We start from the raw sequence: 23,821 nt of genomic DNA on the forward strand, positions 1-23,821 counted from the left end.
AGAGAATACAAATCCACAGGGATCAGAGAGCCACGGGAATCAGTGAGCCATGACACTGCAGGAATCAGAGATCCAACGGGATTTACAAAGCCAAGGGATGAGAGAGCTGAGGGAATCAAAGAGCCACAGGAACCAGGCACCACAGGAATCAGAGATCCAAGCAGATTCTTAGCCAAGGGATGAGAGAGCTGAGGGAGCCATAGGGACTCAATTCTCTTTCCATTTATTAATCCGACTCTAGAACAGCACGGAGCAGCTTGTGGACAAGGAATCACCATCTCAGGGTAGGTACTTCTTCTACTTAGAAACGTTATTTAAAAAAAAATAAACTTTACAGTAATACATTTTCTTTTTGTTTTGTTAAAAATAGAAATGAAAAAACACACAGTAATATGTATGAGTATACACATGTGCGTGTTTGTGTATGTGCAGATATACACACAGACATGCAAACATGCACACGCATGTATAATATCAAAGGAAGCACAGGGAAGGAAAGGGGAAAGGTTTTGAGAGACAGATGGAATGAAGGGAAAAGAGAGAGGGAAACAGCAGAGTAAGAGTGAGAGGGAAGAGTCAGTCAAGGAGAGGTGGGTGAGAGGGAAGAGAGACCAACATGGATGCGTAAGTGTGAAAGAAAGAGAGAAAAATGAAGAAGGATGGGTAAAAGGGGAAATTAGAAAAAGAGAGGGATGGATGGCAATTACGAGGAAGAGACTGTCAGGGTGGCGTGAAGACAAGGGGGAAGAGAAAGTCAAAGAGTGATAGATGGACCTCCTCTCATATGAGGAAAGACTAAAACGGTTAGGGCTCTTCAGCTTGAAAAAGAGATAGCTGAGGGGAGATATGATTGAAGTCTACAAAATGGGTACAAGTGGATCAATTTTTCACTCCATCAAAAATGACAAAAACTAGGACAACACTCGATGAAGTTAAAGGGAAATACTTTTAAAATCAATTGGAGGAAATTTTTTTTCACTCAGAGAATAGTTAAGCTCTGAAACGTGTTGCCAGAGGATGTGGTAAAAGAAGATAGCGTAGCTGGTTTTAAGAAAGGTTTAGACAAGTTCCTAGAGGAAAAGTCCATAGTCTGTTATTGAGAAAGACATGGGGGAAGCCACTGCTTGCGCTATATTGTTAGCATGGAATATTGCTACTCCTTGGGTTTTGGCCAAGTACTAGTGACCTGGATTGGCCACCATGAGAACGGGCTACTGGACTTGATGGACCATTGGTCTGACAGCCAGAAAATAAAAAAAAGAGAACAAAGACCGAGATGGATGTATGTGAGAGGAGAAGGACCAACATGAAGAGGGGTACTGAGTGAGGGGAAAAAGACAGGGAGGGACATGATAGTGAGGGGAAAGAGAGAAACAAGGAGAAATGAGAGGAGAAGGAAGGGTGGATGAGAATGAAGAGGAAGACAGACTGGGAGGGCAGAATGTTGATGGGGAAGAAAGTGGCAGGGATGAATGAGAGTGAAGATGGAAAGAGAAAAAGAAATGAACAAGTGAGACTGAGAGGTGAGAGAGAGCAAGGGATATGGTGGAAGATAAAGGAAAGGAGAGACCAGGATAGATGGGGAAGGAGAAAAGTGAGAATGAGGGTGTAACAGGAAAGGACAGGTGAAAGTGAGGGGATAGGAAGATGAGGTTGTGATAGATGAGGGGACAGACAGATAGATGGAGAATTTGAATGATGAAATGGAAGGGAAGAGGAAGCAGGAAGTGAGAGACAGGGATGGACCAATGAGGGGAGGAAAGAGGTACAGAAAAGGACAGGTAACAGAGAGATGGGGGTGATTGGATGGGAGTGAGGAAGCAATAGATGGGGGAAGGGAAAGACAGGGGCAGACAGATGAGCCTGAGAGGGAAGCAGAATGACAGGTGAGGGGGGAGGAGCCAACAAACACAGAGGGAAAAGACTGAGGGGAGGGTAAGAGAAAAGGGCAAACAGATAAGAATAATAGGGAGGAAAACTCATGGATGTACGAGTAAGAGTAAGAGACAAGAAGGAAACACAGGCAGATGAGTGGGGGGAAAGGGATGATAGATAGAGCCAGACAGGTAAGAAAGGAGTAAGGGTGAGAGAAAGTGAGCGATGAGAACCAATGGGTGAGGATATGAAGAGGCAGAGAGAAAGTCATAGCTTTTCACAGGGTAGTAGCCGCTCCATAGGAACAAAGGGTGCAGGAAAATAACATGAAATCAGCATTTCCAAGGACAATCAGCAATGTGAGAACAGTTTTACATTTTTATATTTCTTAAAACGTTGTGAAGGACAAAGAGTTAGTGAGAAAAGCAGAGTCCTGGGGTAGTGAACTCCCAGCTGGCTCTCTCAATCCTCCCTCATCTCAGACCTTAGAGTCTTGCTGCTCTCCTCGGTGCCCCCACGTTCACTTAGTCTCTGCTTTCCAGGGACAGACTCTCACTGAGTCTCGCTGTGGGTCTCAAGATGCAACCCAGGAAAACAACACATTTTCCAGCCAACATTTTTTGCAAGGATTGTGTTTGTGGGGTGTTTTTTTTTTTTTTCTTGGTTGAATGTTGTCTGAGTTTATAAAGCCAGCTTCAGAGGGAAAAGCAGAATGACTGGGAGCAGCCAGGAGCTGCAGTGTCGGATGCTAAAAGACTTCTCATCCACATGGCTCTTCAGGTCAGGCATGATATCTGTGCTCAGCTGAGTCTGGAACAGAAAGAGAGAGAGACACCAGCTTATCGAGCCTGGGACAAATACACTCACATGCACATGTTATTAAACTGTCTACTCCCAGTTTATCACGCCAGAGACAGATACACGCACACACACATATGATATTAAACTATCTACTTACCAGCTTATTATGCCCGGGCCAGATATACCCATACGCACACACATACACACACACACATGATATTAAATTGGCTACTTACCAGCTTATCACGCCTGGGCAGATACACTCACATGCACATTATTAAATTGTCTACTCCCAGTTTATCATGCCAGAGACAGATGCACGCACACAAATACACACACACATGATATTAAACTGTCTACTTACCAGCTTATCATGCCTGGGACAGACAAACTTCCATATATATATATATATATATACACACATGCATGTGCACACACATTATTAAACTAATTCCAGTTTATCACACCCAAGAAAGACACACTGGCATGTGCATATACACACACATACACACATTATTACAACTGTCGGCTACATGCTTATCACACCTGAGACAGGCACATTCACCTGCATGCACACATAGGCAGCGAAACGTGCTTTTGTTTGGGGGAGGCACAAAAGCTCTACCCTAGCACCAAGCAGGGTCATAAGAACATAAGAATAGCCTTACTAAGGGCTAGATTCACCAACCTGCCCAATCGTGATCGATCCGTGTCCGATCCGGGCAGGTCCGATGGATTCAGAAACCAAAAATATTCTAATGGAAGCGATCGGAGGAACGCCCCCATCTGCCGACATGGATCGTTAGTGTGCGATCCTGATGCATGTGCAGACCATCTGCTTTCCCTGCAGATGGTCTGCGCATGCGTTTGTGTTCGTTTTTGCTGCTTTTTTGGGGGGGTATTTATTTGGGGGGCCCGACTTTCCTGCTATTCTTCAACTGTTGTCTTGAAAGGCAATCCCCGGTGACTTACTGGCCCTGACTCTCCTGCTCTCTGCCGCCTTCCCTGCAGTGCGAGCCTGCAGTGAAGCCCTGCTTTAAACACTTGGGCTCGCACTGCAGGGAAGGAGGCAGAGATCAGTTGGGGCTGAAAGGCAGGAGAAGGGCAGAGAGCAGGGTGACGAGAGGAGCTAAGCAATGCGGCCAACAGCCACTGCTCTCCCCCCTCCCCCACCACCACCACCAGGGCTTCAGCAAAGTAAAGGCAGATCGGGGCAGCAGAGAGTAGGGCAGAGAGCACGGTGGCAATGGAGCTGGAGAGTGGGAAAGGACATTTGTGACTGGTTCCCAGAAGTCGTTTCTTGGGTTGATCGGCCAGCCCAGTCGGTTTGCAAAATTTGGTTAGTGAATCGCGTCCCTGCCTACTTTGCCCTCATTTGCATGCGCGAATCGGATTGGCAGAGAGGTAAGTGAATCGGGCCGGAGTAAAATTGGGTCGCAAACTGATCGGTACACGATCAGTTTGCTTTGTGAATCTAGCCCTAAGTTAGACCAATGGTCCATCAAGTCTAGTAGCCCGTTCTCACGGTGGCCAATCCAGATCACTAGTACCTGTCAAAACCCCAAAGAGTAGCAACATTCCATGTTACCGATCCAGGGCAAGCAGTAGCTTCCCCCATGTCTGTCTCAATAACAGACTACGGACTTCTCCAAGAAATTGTCAAAACCTTTCTTAAACTAAGCTATGCTATCCGCTCTTACCACATCGCATTCCAGAGCTTAACTATTCTCTGAGTGAAAAAAGTATTTCCTCCTGTTGGTTTTAAAAGTAGTTCCCTGCAACGTCATTGAGTGTCCCCTAGTCTTGACAGAGTGAAAAATCGATCCACTTGTACCCGTTCTACTCCACTCAGGATTTTGTTGACTTCAATCATATCTCCCCTCAGCCATCTCTTTTCCAAGCTGAAGAGCCCTATCCGTTTTAGTCTTTCCTCATACGAGAGGAGTTCCATCCCCTTTACCATCTTGGTCGCTCTTCTTTGAACCTTTTCTAACACCGCTATATCTTCCTTGAGATAAGGAGACCAGAGTTGAACGCAATACTCCAGATGAGGTCGCACCATGGAGCGATACAGGGGCATTATAACATTCTTAGGCTTGTTAACCATCCCTTTTATAAATAATTCCTAACATCGTTTGCTTTTTTGGCCGCCACCGCACATTGGGCGGAAGGTTTCATCGTCTTGTTTACGATGACACCCAGATCCTTTTCTTGAGCGTTAACCCCCAAGGTGGACCCTAGCATCCGATAACTGTGACTCGGATTATTCTTCGCAAAGTGCATCACTTTGCATTTGTCCACATTAAATTTCATCTGCCACTTGGACGCCCAAACTTTCAATTGCCTAAGGTCCGCCTGCAATTTTTCACAATCCGCATGCGTTTTAACAACTTTGAACTGTTTAGTGTCATCTGCGGCGCAACGCCTCCCCCACCTACCTACCCTGGTCACTCTAATGTACAATCTTCAGACAGCCGCCACGCAGCATCAACGAGCCGGCCTACCCTGGAAGTCTTCATTCTGCAGCAACGCCCTGCGGCAGCTGCCCACAGATTTAAAATGACAGCAGCCGGGAGGAGGTGGGTGGGAGAGTAAAACCATAACTGACTCTTCTGACCGCCAAATATTGGGTAGGCCATGGCCCCGTTCTGACACCTATGCATGAACATGCATATGTCCACACACATGATATTAAACTGTCTAAACATAAGAACATAAGTATTGCCTCTGCCGGGTCAGACCAGAGGTCCATCGTGCCCAGCAGCCCGCTCCCGCGGCGGCCCGCGAGGTCCTTGACCTGTAAGTTCCCACCACCTGAATTGTTTATGCCCTAATCCTGAAGTACCCTGTATAGTACCCCTCTATCTATACCCTGTAATCCCTTTCTCCTTCAAGAAGTCATCCAGGCCCCTTTTGAAACCCTCGGGACAGAAACACTTGCACACACTCACACACATGTTGCTAAACCTGTCACCGGTCTCTGTAGGGTGAAGGTTGGGATCTGAGGCTTTTTCCTCCTCATTTTTCATTTTATTGGTTGCTCTGCTTCTTTGGGCACTTGTTGTAGTGCCCTTGTGATACATATAAGTTCCTGAGACAGAAACACTTGCACACCCCCAAACCTACCCACACATGTTGTTAAACTGTCTACTCCCAGAGACAATGGGGGGATTAAGTGACTTGCCCAGGGTCACAAACTAAACTAAACTAAACCTTAAGTTTATATACCGCATCATCTCCACAAAAGTGGAGCTCGACACGGTTTACAGGAATTAATATAGAAAGGAACTCCAATGGAAAGGAGAAGGGCTTAGTAAAAAGAAAGTAGTTACATTTTAGCGAAAAGCCAGGTCGTCAAATGTTTTTGGAAGCGTTGGAGGGAGGTCGTACTCCGAAGAGGGGCAGTAAAGCTGTTCCACAGCTCGGTGATCCTGAAGAGGAGGGATGTCCCAAGTTTTCCTGTATGGGATATGCCTTTTAAAGAGGGGAAGGATAATTTGAATTTTTGAGTGGATCTGGGATTTGAACCCCCAATGTCAGGATGCTGAGGCTGTAGCTCTAACCACTTTGCCACACACTCTTCTGTCTACGCTCAGCTTATCATACCTGAGACAGAAACACTTGAATGTACCCACACATACACACCAACACACACTCACTCCTTCACACATACCCCTGCACACATGTTGTTAAACTGTCTACTCCAGTTTATCACACCTTAGACAGAAATACTTGCGCGCTCACACAGCTACACACTCGCTCCTACACACAAACATTACACACTTGTTAAACTGTCTACTCCCAGCTTATCACACCTGAGACAGAAACATTTGCACATACACACACCCCTACGCACATCTTGTTAAACTGTCTATTCCCAGCTTATCACGCATGGGACAGATATACTTGCACATGCACACACATGGCAATATTAAATGCCATTTCCGCAAATAAAATAGTGTTTCACTAAATGTAATCAGTAAATACAGTTCTGATTAAACATTTCCTCATGCAGTACTCAAGGCAAAGCTTCCTCCATGGTTTTTCTTATATTAATAGCGTAGGTAACAACTGGTCTGCCTGTCTTTTATTAATTCTTTTTTATGGGCCAGATATGGCAAAATATCTGTGCCATGGAAAAAAATGAATAAAAAAGACAGGCAGGCCTGTCAAAAACCTGCAGACCTGACGGTAACTCAATTACCGGCAGGTCTGCAGCAGTCAGATTTGCTAATAGTAAAACCCGATTCAAAATAGCCAAGCAGTTGTTAGTGAATCAATCACTTGGCTATTTTGCATGGGGTTTTGCTAATTTGCATGGGAGATCGCTACAGGCTTTAGTGAATGGGGTTGGAGGGAAATTTGGTCGTAAAGGGCTCACAAACCGATCGGTACACGATCGGTTTGCTTAGTGAATATGGGCCTTTGATCTTAAGATTAAAGTTGCTTCTTTTGCATGCGGATTATTCCACAAAGTCCATTCTAAAGGGCTAAAGGTCAAGACATCTACCGCTCTGGTTATCAGCCTCCTAATTTCTCCTACACAATCACACATACTGGGAGGAGTCTTGTTTAGGGATATCAGACGTCTGGGAAAATCCGGACATGTCCTCTTTTTTAGAGGACTGTCCAGGTGCCCAGAGGAATTTCCAAAACCCGTCAGTTTGTCTAGGTTTTTGAAGTCCCCGACTTCGGGGCCGCGTCTGGAGGCATCTGAGCATGCGCAGATGTTGACGCAATGACTTCATACACATGTGTATGCGTGACATCATCGCATCCACGTCCACACATGCACAGCCACGGCCCTGAGCTCAGGGAGGTTTATGTGGGGGCGGGGTTGGGGCGGAATGAGGCGGGACCAGGTGTTCCCTTTTTATTATATTCACACATCCACATCAGGCAAAGACATACCTCCAGGCAGCACAGTTTCTGCTTCTGATCTTTGGACTTGTTTAGCTTCGGTCCATTCTCCTACAGCACAAAAAAGAAATACTGAAAGTTAGTGTCCAAGGGTCATATTTCTCCCAGGGCCCTAGGCACTGTTCCCTCTAAGCTGAGGAGTCCTCCAATTGCATTGCTGCCAGTAGGCGGCGGTGCTGCAATATTGTGTGTTCAGTCACTAAGGACAGGCGGGTTCCCTGAAATCCTGCAGAGCTTGCCCATCCCTCACTCTTGGATAAGTGACAGTGAAACAGTACCTTTCTGGCAGGGCTGTAGGCGGAGGAGTCCTACTCAGCATGGGATAGACCAGAGTCCCTTGAGGCATCTTGTGTGCAAAAACCAAAGAGCCTGCATATCATGGCTAGTGATGTCCAGCAGTGGTGTCTGGCCAAATGAAAAAAGCACAACGGGTCTCCCAAGGTTGAGTCATCACATTTCAGCAAAGTGCCTGGGTCAGAGGTCATTAATGTTTGTGTGACAATCATATTTGTATTATGTAAACTGCTCTAATGGCTCCCACTATAGAGCGATATATCAAATGAATTAATAAACGATGTGATCCTGTGTTCCTTCAAATTCAGAATGTATTACCAACACATACCATATATACTCAAATATAAGTCGAGACCCCCCTTTCCCCAAAAGGAGGAAAAAATTAAAAATATGATTGACTCGAATATAAGTCGAGCAACTTAATATTCAAGTGTCCTGCCCTGTCAGGCTCTGCACCCAGCCCCCTTCCCTCCATCCCTCCCCTGTCAGGCACTGCACCCAGCACCCTTCCTTCCTTCCTCCCCTCCCCTGTCAGGCTCTGCATCCAGCACTCTTCCTTCCTTCCTTCCCCTGTCAGACTCTGCACTCTCCCTCCCAGGCTCTGCCCTCTGTCCCCCCCCCCCCTTATGCCCTGTTTTTTCTTTGTACATGAGACATTTCAGCTTCACACACACATCCCTCCCCCTCTCTATTTTTCTCTCTGTCTCCACCTCCTCCCCTATGCTCTGGCATCTCTCTCTTCTCTTCTCCTTTCCTCCCTTTCCACTCCACCCCACGGTCTGGCATTTCTGTCTCCTTCCCAGTAGCATAATAAGGGTGAGCGGCGCCTGGGGTGGTGGTGTTATGCAGTTACTAAAGACAGCAAAATGGCTCTCTAGACTAGACTACTGCAACTCCCTATTCAATGGCATCGCTGCAAGAGATCTAAAACGCCTCCAAAAAGTCCAGAACTCAGCAATTCGACTCCTATACAACCTCAGCTACCATGACCCCCATTACTCCAGCGCTCTATGCACCTCGCTGGTTACCAGTCAAAAAGCGATGCATCTTCAAAGCCCTGGTCATGACACACAAGAGATTCTACCAAAAACCCCAGCCTACATAGCATCCAAGCTACGCCTATACACCCCTAACCGCCCTCTCCACTCCAAAGCAGAACAAAGACTCAGCATTCCCGCAGGGAGATCCCCCCGAATGAGTACGGCATACAAAAGATCCTACAGTCATTTCCTACCTCAGGTATGGAACCGACTACCCACACAGATCAGGTCGCTAGACTCACTAATGACCTTCCGCAGAGCAGTAAAGATCTTCCTCTTCCGCCAATCGGGCCATTAAAAACTGCCTCCTCAATATACTTCTCCTAGTACTCTTCGCTATGACCAGTCTGGTCTCTAGAATAAGCTCTGTTATTGTCTACTGTAACCTATTTATTGTCATTTCTAGTCTGTTTTCAAACGATTGTGAATGTCTACTTGTAACCCGTTCTGAGCTTCTGGGAGAACGGGATAGAAATCGAAATAAATAAATGGCTGTACTAGGTTAATTGGGTAATCTATCTGTGGAAGTTTTTCTTTACCCAGCGTGTGGTGGACACCTGGAATGCGCTTCCAGAGGGCGTAATAGGACAGAGTACGGTACTGGATTTCAAGAAAGGATTGGACAATTTCCTGCTGGAAAAAGGGATAGAGGGTATAGATAGAGGGCTACTGCACAGGTCCTGGACCTGTTTTGGGCCGTCGCGTGAGCGGACTGCTGGGCACGATGGACCTCGGGTCTGACCCAGTGGAGGCATTGCTTATGTTCTTATGCTCCACCGCTGTGTATTAGCAGTGCCTGGTTAACTCCCAGCAGGCCATCAACTATCCAGATAGTCAATACCTTTACCAGGTAAGGGGGCAGCATTGAATATTCCAGGTGGAAGCTGACTGAATATTATCCCAAAAGTCCTTTTTTGGGCCCACAGCTAGCACCGAGTCAATTTTAAGCTTAGTGGAAAATGCTGCAAGGAGAGCCACCCCTCAATTCAAACTGTGATTAGCACATGGAAGGCAGAATGGAAAAAAAAAGTTCAGTAATTCAAAGAATATGTTCCCACGCAGCACCACAGAACATTACAGTCAATCGAGTTCAGAAAATGGACAAGAAGGCTGAAACACAAGGGGACTGTATAAATAGCAGACTTTTGTTTGAGAAAAGCATATTTGTATCACAATAGCAGCTCAAAACGAAGCCCAAAGTTTCAACTCGGGTACTTTGATATGAAAACAGACCATGCCGGGAACATACTGAGACAACCTCCTCACACACACATGCATGAAAAGCTGCTTATTTTAAAAAAACAATCTTCCAAGGATTACCATCCAAAATATCAAATCTGATTAGAGAAATGGAAACAATAAGACACCACCACACGAGACTGCTTGGAAACTCTGGTTAAACAGAGTCCTGAAATATTTCCATTAGGAATCTATACACAAGACTTAATTACAAACTTTTTTTTAATTTATTTTTCGCACATCACTTCCCTGACCTTAAACAAATCAGTCAAAATAGTTCAGACATAAGATAAATATATATGCCATGCAAAGAAAAACTGTAAACATATCACAAAATTACTTCACCACCACCACCACTAAAATCAAACACAGAAAGGGGCCTTTCCACCCCCTCTCTCCCCCCCTCCCCCCCAGGAGTCACACATATTGAACATGCGAGAAATAACTACAGTAAGTCTTCACTTTTTTTTTTCTAAAGGAAAGATAGCAGGTCTTCAATCTCATCTGGCAGTGAATTGCAGAGGGTTGGCACTAAATGTTCATTTCCTCTGCATTGGGTTACCAGAAGTCCAGATTTATCTGGTTGCATGGTTATAGAATGCTAGTTTAAGGCAGTAATTTAGTGCTTAAATTTTGTTACAAGCACTCACTCAGTATCGATGGCTGGTATAAACAGTGGTGTACTAAGGTCAGAGCGGAAGGGTGGCCCACTCTGGCTGCAGGGAGTTTGGAGGTGCTGGAGTGGTCACAGGTCTGCAATCTTCCAGCCCCACCCCCTCTGACATCAACTTCCTGTTCCAGGGCAGGGGACCATCAGAGCCCATGGCCTTGCACAGGCAGCCCGCTACCCCATGACCAATCTACGCACTTTCTCATTATCTGGCAGAGGGGGGTGCTCCGGCATTAGGAGGGGGTGCTCCGCATCGTGTTTCCACCCCACAAGGTATGCCAGTGGGTATAAATGCTCACACCTAAAAACTGACACACGCATAATTGACAGTATTCTATATAATGAGTATGTGATTGCTTGGTATGACCCAAACCCGCCCATGTCCCTCCCTTGGCCATGCCCCCTTGCAGATATGCACCATAGAAATTGGGCGCAAAGTTTAAAGAAGAGTACAGGATGTCCAGTGCAGTACTCAGAGAGACCCCCCAGGAAAGAGACTTGGGAGTACTGGTCAACAAGTCGATGAAGCCATCCATGCAATGTCTGGTGGCGGCGAAAAGGGCGAACTGAATGCTAGGAATGATTAAGGGGATCACAAACAGATCGGCGAAGGTTATCATGCCGCTGTACCGTGTCATGGTACACCCCCACCTGGAATACTGCGTCCGGCACTGGTAGCCGTATTTGAAGAAAGACACGGTACTACTTGAAAGGGTCCAGAGAAGAGCAACCAAAATGGTTAAGGGGAGTTGTCGTACAGTGAGAGATTAGAGAAACTGGGCCTCTTCTCCCTTGAAAAGAGGAGACTGAGAGGGAACATGATCGAAACATTCAAGATAATGAAGGGATAAAGACAGGTTGTTCACTCTCTCCAAGGTAGCGAGAACAAGAGGGCACTCTCTACAGTTAAAAGGGGATCGATTCCGTACAAACGTAAGGAAGTTCTTCACCCAGAGAGTGGTGGAAAACTGGAACGCTCTTCCGGAGGCTGTTATAGGGGAAAACACCCTCCAGGGATTCAAGACAAAGTCAGACAAGTTCCTACTGAACCAGAACGTACGCAGGTGAGGCTAGACTCAGTTAGAGCACTGGTCTTTGACCTAAGGGCTGCCGCGGGAGCGGACTGCTGGGCACGATGGACCACCGGTCTGACCCAGCAGCGGCAATTCTTATGTTCTTATGACTAATGTCCAAACTGACTGCTTACAAATACGGTTGAGTGCTACCCTTCCACAAAGTTTGGGATACTGTACTTATCTTGAGTAGAGAAATAAGGTGTATTGATTTGTATCTGGGATTTGAGGATCATTACATTATTCCAAGATCCAGCTATGCTGGTTACACTGGGGCAAAAATGGAAAAGGATTTGGGGGTTGTGTTTGTTTCCGATTTATTTTGATTTGTTTTTCTCACATCACATGTACATAATTTCTCTGATGATATGTTTCTTCAGCCTGTCACCTCCTTACGTATGTAGTGGGGAGCTTGTTAACTAATTGTGATATATAGTTGGTTTATTTTGCATCTGGATACAAAAAATTAGAAAAGAAAACATTTTTTTAAAGGGGTTCAAGACAGTGACACACATAGCTACAAATTAGTGCTGGAACAAACTTCCTATTTTTCTACGCACCGAAACCTCTCTAGCAAAATTTAAAAGAATTAAAAAAGCTACCTTTATAAAGATGCATTTGATTCTTAAATTAGATAATCTTTTTTTTCTTTTTGTCCCCTATTTATACATTTCCTGATGTTGTTCCTCCCTAAATGTTTTTTTTTTGTTTGTTTTTTTTAAATTTTATTTTATTTTAAACAAATGTAATTTTATCCCAGTAGTCCTTATGTATTCTTTACTGTCTATGGATATGTTTTATGTCTATTGTTTAAATGATTCATTTATTTCCCCAATTTTAATTTTTGTTATGTGCATTGAAAATATTTGATATTGCGTGTAAATCAAAATCTCAATAAACTTGAAACTTAAGGTCAATTATCAGCACTTAATATGGATTAAGCTCCAATTACTCAATCAAGGGCTCCTTTTATCAAGGTGCGCTACGGGGGTTAGCGTGTCGGGCATTTCATCACGCGCTAACCCCTGCGGCACACCAAAAAACTAACGCCTCGTCAATGGAGGCGTTAGCGACTAGCGCGGCCGGCGGTTGAACGCGCGGTATTCCGCGCGTTAACCGCCTACCGCAGCTTGATAAAAGGAGCCCCAAGTTGCACACTTAATGAACCTCTTCTATAACTGGGAACACAATTGCATACCTAACTGCACATACCGTTTATACAATTAGGGAGTTGGTGCAGATTTCCATGTGTAAATACCAGCTTTCCAAAATCATCTTTTACCCAAGTATGCAATGCACATATCTAAATATTGGTATTTACGCTTGTGTAAATCATGAATAGGGCTTCTAAAATCTTTGTAGATTTGGTATTTTATAACTATCATTATTTTTAAATTTCTATTTATTCTCATTTTAATTTCTTTTCTGAATAATATTTGAACTGTCTATTTTTTATTTTTTACAATTCAATTTAAATTCAATTGTACCTATCAAAACTTTTTACATGAGATTTGTAAGGCCTTTTCATTACATTTCAGTTTGCCTGTGGATCCAGAGACTCATATAATTTTATCAGACGAAAGTCATGTAATTCATATGTATTACTGTTTGGAAATTGGAGTTTGTTAATCTATTTTATAATCATATCAGGATACTTGTAGTTTTTATTAATCGGTAATTCATTTTTAATATGTTTGGGGAATTTTTCTGAATTGCCGTAAATAACTGTGCCATATATTGTGTAATTGTTTATGGGAAATTGTGATATATGTAGTTTAATTATGTATGTTGTTGTGTTCCGTGCCTTGGGATAAAGGCGGGTTACAAGTACTTAACTGTACCCTGATTCTATAAATGATGCCTAAAGTTAGCTGCCTACATCCTTGCGCCTAGCTGATCTAGATGTCTAACTTACCCTTCCCCCCTTTTATGAAGCCGCGTTAGCGTTTTTTATCGTCATCCACGCAGGTAAGCTTTCTGATGCTCATAGGAATTCTTTTTTTTTAATCTTTATTCATTTTTAAACTTTCAACAAGTTCATAATAATACTATCATATTCACTTTAATATAACTTATTAATCTTACATATATTGAAATCATAATACTATTTCTCCCTCCCTCCCTCCATTATATTCTTATAATTTCAGATAATTTAAAATTAATCCCACCCTCCCCCCACCCTATGCTTCAATAAATAAAGGGGAAGAAATAAATTATTAATTATAAACAATCCTTACAATAATTTGTTAATGGCTCCCAAACATCAATGAATTTTTTATAACGTCCCTGCTGAATAGCTAATATCCTCTCCATTTTGAAAATATGACATAGTGAATTCCACCAAAAACTAACTTAATCTATCATAATTTTTCCAATTTCTTGTAATTTGTTGAATGGCAACTCCTGTCATTATAAGTAAACGTTTACTATTTTTGGAGGAAATTTGACTCTTTTTCCTCATTGATGTACCAAATAATATCGTATCATATGAAAGTACCACTGGGTTCTCAAGTAATTTATTAATTTGACTTCAAATAGATAGGAATTCTATGAACATGGGAGCTTTTACCACCACAGCCGGCGATAAAAAACACTAACACAGCTTCATAAAAGGGGGGGGGGGTCAATTAATTAAAAGGCTCAATTGGCACCAATAATTAACAAATAGCACCTTGAGAAGAGCGTTTTCCCCCTGTCTATCCTGGTGGACTCACAATCTATCTAATGTACCTGGGGCAATGGGGGGGATTATGTGACTTGCCCAGGGCCACAAGAAGCAGTGTAGGTTTGAACCCACAACTTTTGGGTGCTGAGGCTGTAGCTTTAACCACTGTGCCACTCTCAAAATCAAAACCTAGTAAAAGAGCAGACAACCAAGCCATTGTGACATCACTGATGAGATTGGCTCTTAGGCATTGGTGGAATGAGACATTATAATGTCACAATACCAGCTCTGGTTATCAGAGGCTGCAACTTTCACACTATTTATTTATTCAGTTTTCTATACAACTAGTCTTTAAGCCCGTTACATTAACGGGTGCTAGAGTAGATGTCTGTCTGTCTGGTTCTTTTTTTCTTTGTCTCTCTCTCTCCTTGCACGCTGCCTGTCTGTCATTTTTTCTGTCTGTGTCTCTCCCTATGTCCTTAGTGCCCTCAGTGCCTCCTTCCTATGTCCTTAGTGCCCCCAGTGCCTCCTTCCTATGTCCACATCATTATCTTCCAGACTTTGTCCCACCCCCACCCCTGATGCCAGCCTGCCTGCCTCCCATCCACCTGAGCAGCATGTTTCCATTTAACCCCCCGATGCCAGTCTGCCTCCCATCCCCCTGAGCAGCATGTTTCCATTAAAAACCCCACCCGCCCCACCCCGATGCCAGCCTGCCTGCCTGCCTCCCATCCATCTGAACAGCATGTTTCCATTGAACCCCCCACCCCCCCCCCGATGCCAGCCTGCCTGCCTCCCATCCCCCTGAGCAGCATGTTTCTATTGAAACCCTCCAACCCCCCCGATGCCTGCCTGCCTCCCATCCCCCTGAGCAGCATGTTTCCATTGAAACCCCCCCACCTCCCCGATGCCAGCCTGCCTCCCATCCCCCTGACTAGCATGTTTTTAAACCCCTCCCCCCCACGCCGACCCTACCCGACACACCAGAAACCCCCATTGACCCTCCCAGCTGACCCTCCCACCGCTAGACAGCCATCAAACCTCGCAGCTCCAGCAACATCCCAGGCACAGTAAACATGCTGCTTCGCGGTCTTCTACTGGCCTAATTTCCTAATGTCCCTGATGTCATCAGGGACATGGCAGAGGAAATTAGGCCAGTAGAAGACCGCGAAGCAGCGTGTTTACTGTGCCTGGGATGCTGCTGGAGCTGTGAGGTTTGTCAGCCGTCTAGCACTGGGAGGGTTGGCTGGGAGGGTCAACGGGGGTTTCTGGTGTGTCGGGTAGGGTCGGCGGGGGGAGGTGAGGGGAATTGTGGCGTGTTAGTGGTGTGCCGGTTAGGGTCAGCGGCCGGGGGGTGTCGCGGCGTGTTACCTGCTGCCGGTCCTTAGACACGTGCATGCGTACTCTTACCTGCCACAGCCCGACAGATCAGGGATCAGGGAACACGGGGTAAGAGTGTGCATGCGCGCTTAGCATTTTATTATATAGGATTCTCCTAAGGTAGCTCAGAACGGTTTACAGGAATTTATTCTGGTACTCAAGCATTTTTCCCTGTCTGTACCTGGGGCAATGGGGGAATTAAGTGACATGCCCAGAGTCACAAGGAACAGCATGGGTTTGAGCCCACAACCTCAGGTACTGATGCTGTAGCTTTAACCACTGTGCCACTCTAGAAATCAAAATGTAGTAAAAGTGTACCATGTATAGGACAATCAAGCCTTTGTGACATCACTGATGAGGTTGGCTCTCAGGCATTGGTGGAATGAGGCATTATGATGTCACAATACTAGCTCTGGTTATCAGAGGCTGAAGCTTTTCACACTGTTTATGTATTCAATTTTCTATACTGTTCCCCCAGAGGAGCTCAGAACAGTTTACATGAATTTATTCAGATACTCAAACATTTTTCCCCATCTGTCTTGGTGGGCTCACAATCTATCTAATGTACCTGGGGCAATGGGGGGATTGGGGGCCTTGCCCAGGGTCACAAGGACTAGCGTAGGTTTGGACCCACGACCTCAGGGTGCTGAGGCTGTAGTTTTAGACACACTATCCCCCCCCCCCCCCTCATCAAAGTAAAGCACATATTTTCCATTAGTCAGGAGTCTGTAACAGGTCATTTACATGTGGAAGAGAAGCCATAAAACTGCCATTTATGTGCTTCTTACTGGCTAAAACTATGTGGTGCCTCATAGAATTATCCTCTGACTGCTTAATATAGTTTAGTATAGAATCCATGAAATTCTATTGGTTATATGATTTTTTAAAAAATATTTTCTTCATGATTTTATTATATATTTTATGTGGCATTTGCTTTATATATTAGATTTTGTTATTTTTCTTATGCATTTTTAATATATTTTGGGCTCCTTTTATCAAGCCGTGGTAGAGCCTTGTACCGCAGGTCGACGAGGTAAATGCTTTGATGCTCATTCAATTCCTATGAGTGTCGGAGCATTTACCTCACCGGCTTGTGGTAAAATGCTCTACCACTATTTGATAAAAGGAGCCTTTCATGTGGCATTTGTTCTTTGAAGGATACCAATTTGCTAGTGTACGAGTGAAAACTGTGAAACTCACACAAAAGAACTGAGATGTTGGCTTTTCTCATCTGTTTATCAGGGTAGAGCTTTAAACTGTAAAGTGTTTCTGTCTCATGACCTCCATCCCATTTTACTATAGATTGCTATGCTGAAGCTACCTATACGCTGGCAGAATCTTTCACACATAGAAAATGAACTATCACCTAGTATAGAACAAAGAAACCATAAATTAGAAGCAAATATGCACACAAAATATGAAATGGAAACTCCCAAGAAACAGATTCTTTTGAGCAGTGGAACACTGAAGATAGAGAAACATAAATATATTTCCTCCTATACCCTGAAAATAATTTGTTTCTTTGTCTTTTCCATTTGGATTGGTCCTGGTTTTTCTTTACCATTTCGTCTTGTTGACATTTTCTTAAGTCCTTTTCCAGGATCTCTGAACACAACCAAAACCAAAATCCTCTTAAGAACATAAGTAAAGCCTTACTGGGTCAGACCAATGGTCCATCAAGCCCAGAAGCCCGTTCTCACGGTGGCCAATCCAGGTCACTAGTACTTGGCCAAAACCCAAGGAGTAGCAATATTCCATGCTACCGATCCAGGGCAAGCAGTGGCTTCCCCGATGTCTTTCTCAATAACAGACTAAGGATTTTTCCTCCAGGAAATTGTTCCATGTCCCCCAACAAACAGCTCCCAATTGCATTATCCTACTGTTCGGAACTAAACTAGACATAGAAGAATACTCCAAGGTACTGGGTGTTATACTGGACTCCACACTATCCCTTGAACCACAAATCTTGTCTCTGGAAGAAAATCTTATTTTCTATAAGACAGCTGAGACTCATAAGAACCTACTTCCATGAACGACATTTCACCATACTTGTATAAATGCTAATTCTATCGCAGCTTGATTACTGCAACTCCCTCTATGCAGGCATCAACACAATACTAACTCACAAATTACAACTAATCCAAAACACTGCAGTTAAACTTATTTTCAAGCTAAAAAATATGACCTATCCCAAACAGTTACATTGGCTATCCATCACTACTCAAATAAACGTCAAAATCTCCTGTATAATTTTCCACTTCCTACACGGCAACTCTGCCATGCCATTCATAAACATACTCACTTCCTCATGGTCCACCTCGGCCAGAAATCATAGTACTTTTCGGACAAGCTACCCCTCAACAAAAGGCCTCAGATACAAATGTATTTTCAACACTATGTTTACGTATATCGGCACAAAAACATGGAACCTCCTACAACCATCAGATCTGGACTGAACTACCTCACGTTCCGAAAGAAACTAAAGACTTATTTCTTCAACACCCTATCCATTGCAGAAAACTGTCTATTGAGTCTACTGAGTACCTTGCAACCTCTATGTCACTACACACACCATCATCCACATGACTTTGGACTATAAATTATTTCCACCTTCTACCACACAGCACCACTCTTCAAACAGTACTAGTTTTTCTTTTCATATATTATACCATCTCAAATTGTCTTGTAATGTATCTCTTATAGAACCCTTGTACTGTACTAAACTGTATCTCTTAAATTAAGTCGCCTTGAACCTATTTAGACATAGTGCGACTCATAAATCCCAGATTAGATTAGATTAGATTTCATCTCCATTTTCTGTTGGGTTTTTGTTTTTTTTTTGTTCCTTGCTTCTTATCTTCTTCCCTTACATCTTCATTGGTCCCTCTGTTTTATCTATTTTCTCCATTTCTCTTTTTTTTTTTATTCCTCCAGTCTTTATTCTCCTTCTTCTTCCTACATTTCTCTCTAGTCCTCCCATTTACGCCACTTTCTAAACTTCGTTTCTATCCTCTGTACTCATACCCTGACTTACGCAGCCCCATCTACCTCAGCCTCTGATGCCCTCACTACTCACAGCTCCTTCCCTGTCACTCATCCCTTCTCCACCTCCAGTTCCATATTTCTTACTCCCTTATACAGACTCCCATGCCCCTTTTACTTCCCCATTTCTCTCTTCCACTTCCCCGGACATCCACTGACCCTGCCTCTCCCCATTCTTGGAACCATTCTCTGCCTCTTCTACACCTTCTTCCCCAGTATCTGCCCACTTTCCCCCTTCTCCACTATTCATTTACCCTGCATATACTTCTTGCCATCAGCATCTATTCCCTTGATCCTCTATGTCCACCTTCTACTGCATATGCCCTTGCTTCTCCCCCCACCACCACCACAAATACACAGTTGCTTTCCTCCTCTTCATTCTCAGTCCTCCCATATCAGCTCTCTTCTTCCACTGTCACCTGACAGTATTTTTCTTCTTACAGCCCCAGTGTCAATTTCCAGCCACCTGACACCCTTCTCCCCAAATCATTCCCCTTTGCCCAACTTAATCCCCAGCCCCTGCATCTCTCACTCAGCTTCCTTCTCCCATCTCAGCCCCTGTGTCAGCCTCTTTATTTTAACCCCAGCCTTTTTTTAAATGATACCCTCTTCTCCTACCATAGTACATGCCAGTGTCAAACTCCTTCTTTCCCTACCCTACTCCATCCTCCTCCTGTCTCCCCATTAACTCTTCTCTATGTCCAGCATCTCTACTCTCTCTTCTCTCTTCCTTCATTCCCACCACCAAAAATGATTCAGTATGTTTCCCATTCTCCACCTCCCCACATAGTCCAACACTTCCCTGTCTCTCTTCTCTCTACTACCCCATTCCAGCATCTCCCCTTCTTGTCTCCCCTCACTATGGCCCCACCACTTGCCCCGGTCCATACACTCCAATCAAACCTCCTTTATTCATGGGGTTGCTCCTTACCAGCAAGGAGTATGTGGAATAAGGTTCAGGCACTACCGTGGACATCTAAATTAGGCTGTGAGTTGCAGATTGGGAAGCCCAGTCTGCTTCTTAAGTGACTGCGCTTCCACAGTATGCGGCCTTGGGTACATGTCTATGGGTTTGTGCCTTAAGGCAGTGGACTCCAACCTTTTTCAAGTAAAGGACTGCAGTGTGACTACGAGAAAGATCTGAGGTCCATCAGAAGATTTCAAGCTTACATATATTGTAATACTAATTTTGTAAGCCGCCTTGACCTATTTGTTCAGACCGGGTATTAAACATTAAAAAGTAATACTAATTCTATAATACTACTGATTCTACAATACTTCAAGGATATCTTCTAAAGACTAACTTTATTTTGGATTGTCAACAGTAGCTAATTCCATAAATGAGACTTCTGAGTAACATACTTAAGACACTATTTGTAGTTGCTATATCAAGTGGACAAGATTCAAATTAATTCATTTACTGGGTTTGAAAGCATTTTGCCCAACTGTTTGAGGGCCGCATGCAGCCCTGGAGCCACATGTTGGAGACCACTGTCCTAAGGGATAGGACGTGACCCTAAGAGCTGCTAAGGAGTGGGTTGCTATGGCTTTTTCATATGAGCATAATTAGTTCCAGAAGCATGCTCGTAAACCAAATTACTCGTATATCAAAGCGAGTTTCCCCACAGGAAGTAAGGAAAACTCGCTTGATTGGTTCCACCTCCTCCCCCCCCCCCCCGCCCCTCTTGTCCCCCCCCTGCAGCCACCGGCGCTGCTCCACCCCACCCCACCGCATCCCAAAAGACCCTACCCCACCCCCGAGACCACTGGTGCGCTTCCACATTCCCCACCCCCACCCCCGTGAACCAGCATCGCCCCCCCCCCCCTCGTGAACACCCGCCTGCCCAAACTGAAGCCTTATCCCCATCTGGCACCGGCACGCAGCACCAACCCATAGGAGGTGCTGGTGCCGGAAGATCGTGCTGCTTGCTGGACTGGGCTTTGAGTATCTGTGCATACTCAAGTCCTTCTGGCTCTCATTCTCTTCTCTATCGTTGGATGAATAAACCTCACTCCTACAACCTGCTTCCTTATTGGATAGGCATAGGTCTGTGGTAGGAATGGGCCTTATCTCCTCTGTTGTAGAGAACTCAAAGGGAGATACCTTTCCTAATCCTTTAATCTCTATGACTGATGACATTTTGCTTTTGTCTGTCCCTGAGAAGAATTCAGTCGGAGCAGATGTTCAGTCTTCTTCTATTTGTGCAGATGTTATTTTAAAAGATGTGTTAGCAGCTGTGATAAAGATAGAAAATAGTTTTCAAGGTACTACGAGGGGGTGCTGAAAAGTTCTCAGCCCAACCAAGAAGAGAATGATGTGGATATGATTCAATCGATGATCTGAAACAATGTCAAAACACAGAATTTCATTTCTGTAACTTGACACTTAATGAAATAAAATAACACTCCTTTCAGCTACAGTGGCAAAATAACGCTCAGAATTTAGGAAGTTGGTTGATTGGGCTGAGAACTTTTCAGGACTCCCTCATATGTAAGAAAAGTGAGTCAAGTATAGGACAATCAAGCCATTGTGACATCACTAATGAGGTTGGCTCTTATTGGTGGAATGAGGCACTATGACATCACAATCTCAACTCTTTTCAGCTACAGTAGCAAATAATGCTCAAAATTTAGGAAGTTGGTTGGTTGGGCTGAGAACATTTCAGCACCCCCTCAGAGAAGATGGCAGAGCAGAAGAAAGCTAAAGCAGCAGAACAGCGCCTAGCAAACACTGAATCTCAAATTTCAAAGCTGAAGTCTGTAGCGGTGTCATCCGTGACGTTGATTATTCATGCAAAATTATAAGCACTGGAAAATAAGTCCCGAGCCCAAAAACGGAGAATTGTGAAATCTCCTTTTACTCACTATTTAGCCCCCCCCCCCCAAACACACACACACACTCTTCCCTAGGAATTATCGAAGCTGTATTTTAAAGATATATTACAGTTTCCTCACCCTGATTCTCTGGGTGTGGTAAATGCTTTCCAAATATCCAAGGGAGTTAAACTGATGAATTAACAGGATGCTTTGGACTCCAGACAGTTTGGATTTATCTAAAGTCCTGGATTTGATGAACGTACTATACTGCTTGTAGTTTTCCAGGCTGAAGTACAAAAATTGGCTGTGTTGAAAGCATATTTTCCAAAAATGTTAATTCTTTTGCATGGTCAGGCTGTTACTTTGTTTCCAGATGTGGCTAGAGTAACTGAATTAAAAAGAAGAGCTTTCCTGCCACCGAAGCCAAAGGTTTCTTTTCTCTCTTCAATTTCCCTGAAGATGGCTGATCACATATGGAAATACTAGATATGTTTTCTCTGATTCCAGCCAATTAGAGCATTTTGTTATTGAGAAAATTTGTTTGAAGTCAATTTCTACAGGAAATGTTTCTTAGGTTTTCAAAGTTATGGATAGTTAAAAAAAAAGGTTCTAACTCTATAAACAACTTGCCTTGAGTTTTGCCTCCCATCTATTTATTCCAATGGACTCTATACCGGTAGAAACATAAAAACATGATGGCAGATAAAGGGCAAATGGCCCATCCAGTCTGCTCATCTACATCGTCCACTATCTCCTCCTCTTCCTAAGAGATCCCATGTGCCTGTCCCATGTTTTCTTGAATTCAGAATAATAGTAAATATATTGAAAATACGTTTTATCCGATTTAGTTATCAGCAGGGATTCATCCAGACCAAAAAACATACAAATACAGCTGACATACTAAAAATCAAAAAAGATGAAAAGGAGAAAAATAAACCTCAATTGAGGGTCGTTGGGACTACACAAGTACCCAACCATCCACTCATCATCACAGGTTTATAAAAAACTCCAAAACATGTATAAATAATCAATTCTCACATCTTTCATTCACACGAGGTCTTCTTTTTGTTATTTTTCACAGTCTTTTTGTATATATGAAATTTTAGTTTATATGTCAAGCAATGAAAAAGGCCCGAATCCCAAGCTTAACCACATTAATTGGCGAGGACTACAGCTGAAAGTAATCAGTATAAGCAGTTTTTAGAGATATGCAGCATATATCTGAAATCGTGAAAAAATACACTCATCTGAAATCGAGGATTTTCACCAAAAGGCTTCCAATTCAAGATCCCGACAGAAAAGACTTTCTGTTTCGCCCGACGAGGGCTACTTCAGGGGAACAATATCAACTCCAATATCTCTCTGCTTCTAATTATCTGCTGGAAATAGAGCCGACTCCTCTCAAGACGGTACAGGGACTGAAAGACGCGCCCGGCTCGAATAAAACACGAACCGGGTGTCTTGACGTCATCACCTACGTGATGCACGATAGGTCAAACACACTCACTTCCAATTCGCTGCCAAACAAACCCCAATACGGAACATCTAAAATGAATTTTAAAGGAATGGTTGCCATTCATAAGCTGTATTCAAGCCCACTGGCTCTAAGGTTTGTAACCGGCTAATCCATTGTTGTTCCTTCTGCCATAGCATTCTTCTACTGTCTCCTCTTCTCTGAGTAGGGCGTAATTTCTCGATGACCCAACATTTTAAGTTCTCAAATCTATGGCCAGATTGGATGCAATGAGCCACTATTGGGGCTGTTAATTTCCGAGTGTTCAAACAGCTTTTATGTTCTGTAATTCTAGTAGTTAAGGTCCTTGATGTTTGACCTATATATAAACGGTCACATGGACATTGAATCGCATATATTATATTCATAGATTGGCAAGAGGACGTCTGATGTAGAACAATATTCTTGCCATCACTGGGATTAATAAAACTAGAAATACTCAACATTATGTCACAATTTGAACAGTGTCCACAAGGTTTGTGACCCTGGATG

The 23,821-nt window shown here is 43.8% G+C and overlaps 1 protein-coding gene across 2 annotated transcripts in view; it reads right to left on the reverse strand.

Moving 5' to 3' along the window:
• Positions 1 to 2,487: 2,487 nt before the first annotated feature.
• The window catches only part of GFRA2 (GDNF family receptor alpha 2), a 256,914-nt gene continuing 235,580 nt past the window's right edge, over positions 2,488 to 23,821 (reverse strand). For both annotated transcript variants that reach the window (XM_033950513.1, XM_033950512.1), the window contains exons 8-9: positions 7,588 to 7,647; positions 2,488 to 2,685 (exon numbers count right to left, since the gene is read on the reverse strand). In XM_033950513.1, coding sequence (XP_033806404.1) covers positions 2,557 to 2,685; positions 7,588 to 7,647 — 189 coding nt within the window. In that variant the 3' untranslated portion in view covers positions 2,488 to 2,556. The remainder of the gene's footprint in view (positions 2,686 to 7,587; positions 7,648 to 23,821) is intronic.

Source organism: Geotrypetes seraphini, chromosome 6 (genome assembly GCF_902459505.1).
Source record: "Geotrypetes seraphini chromosome 6, aGeoSer1.1, whole genome shotgun sequence".
Classification (NCBI taxonomy): Eukaryota; Metazoa; Chordata; class Amphibia; order Gymnophiona; family Dermophiidae; genus Geotrypetes; species Geotrypetes seraphini.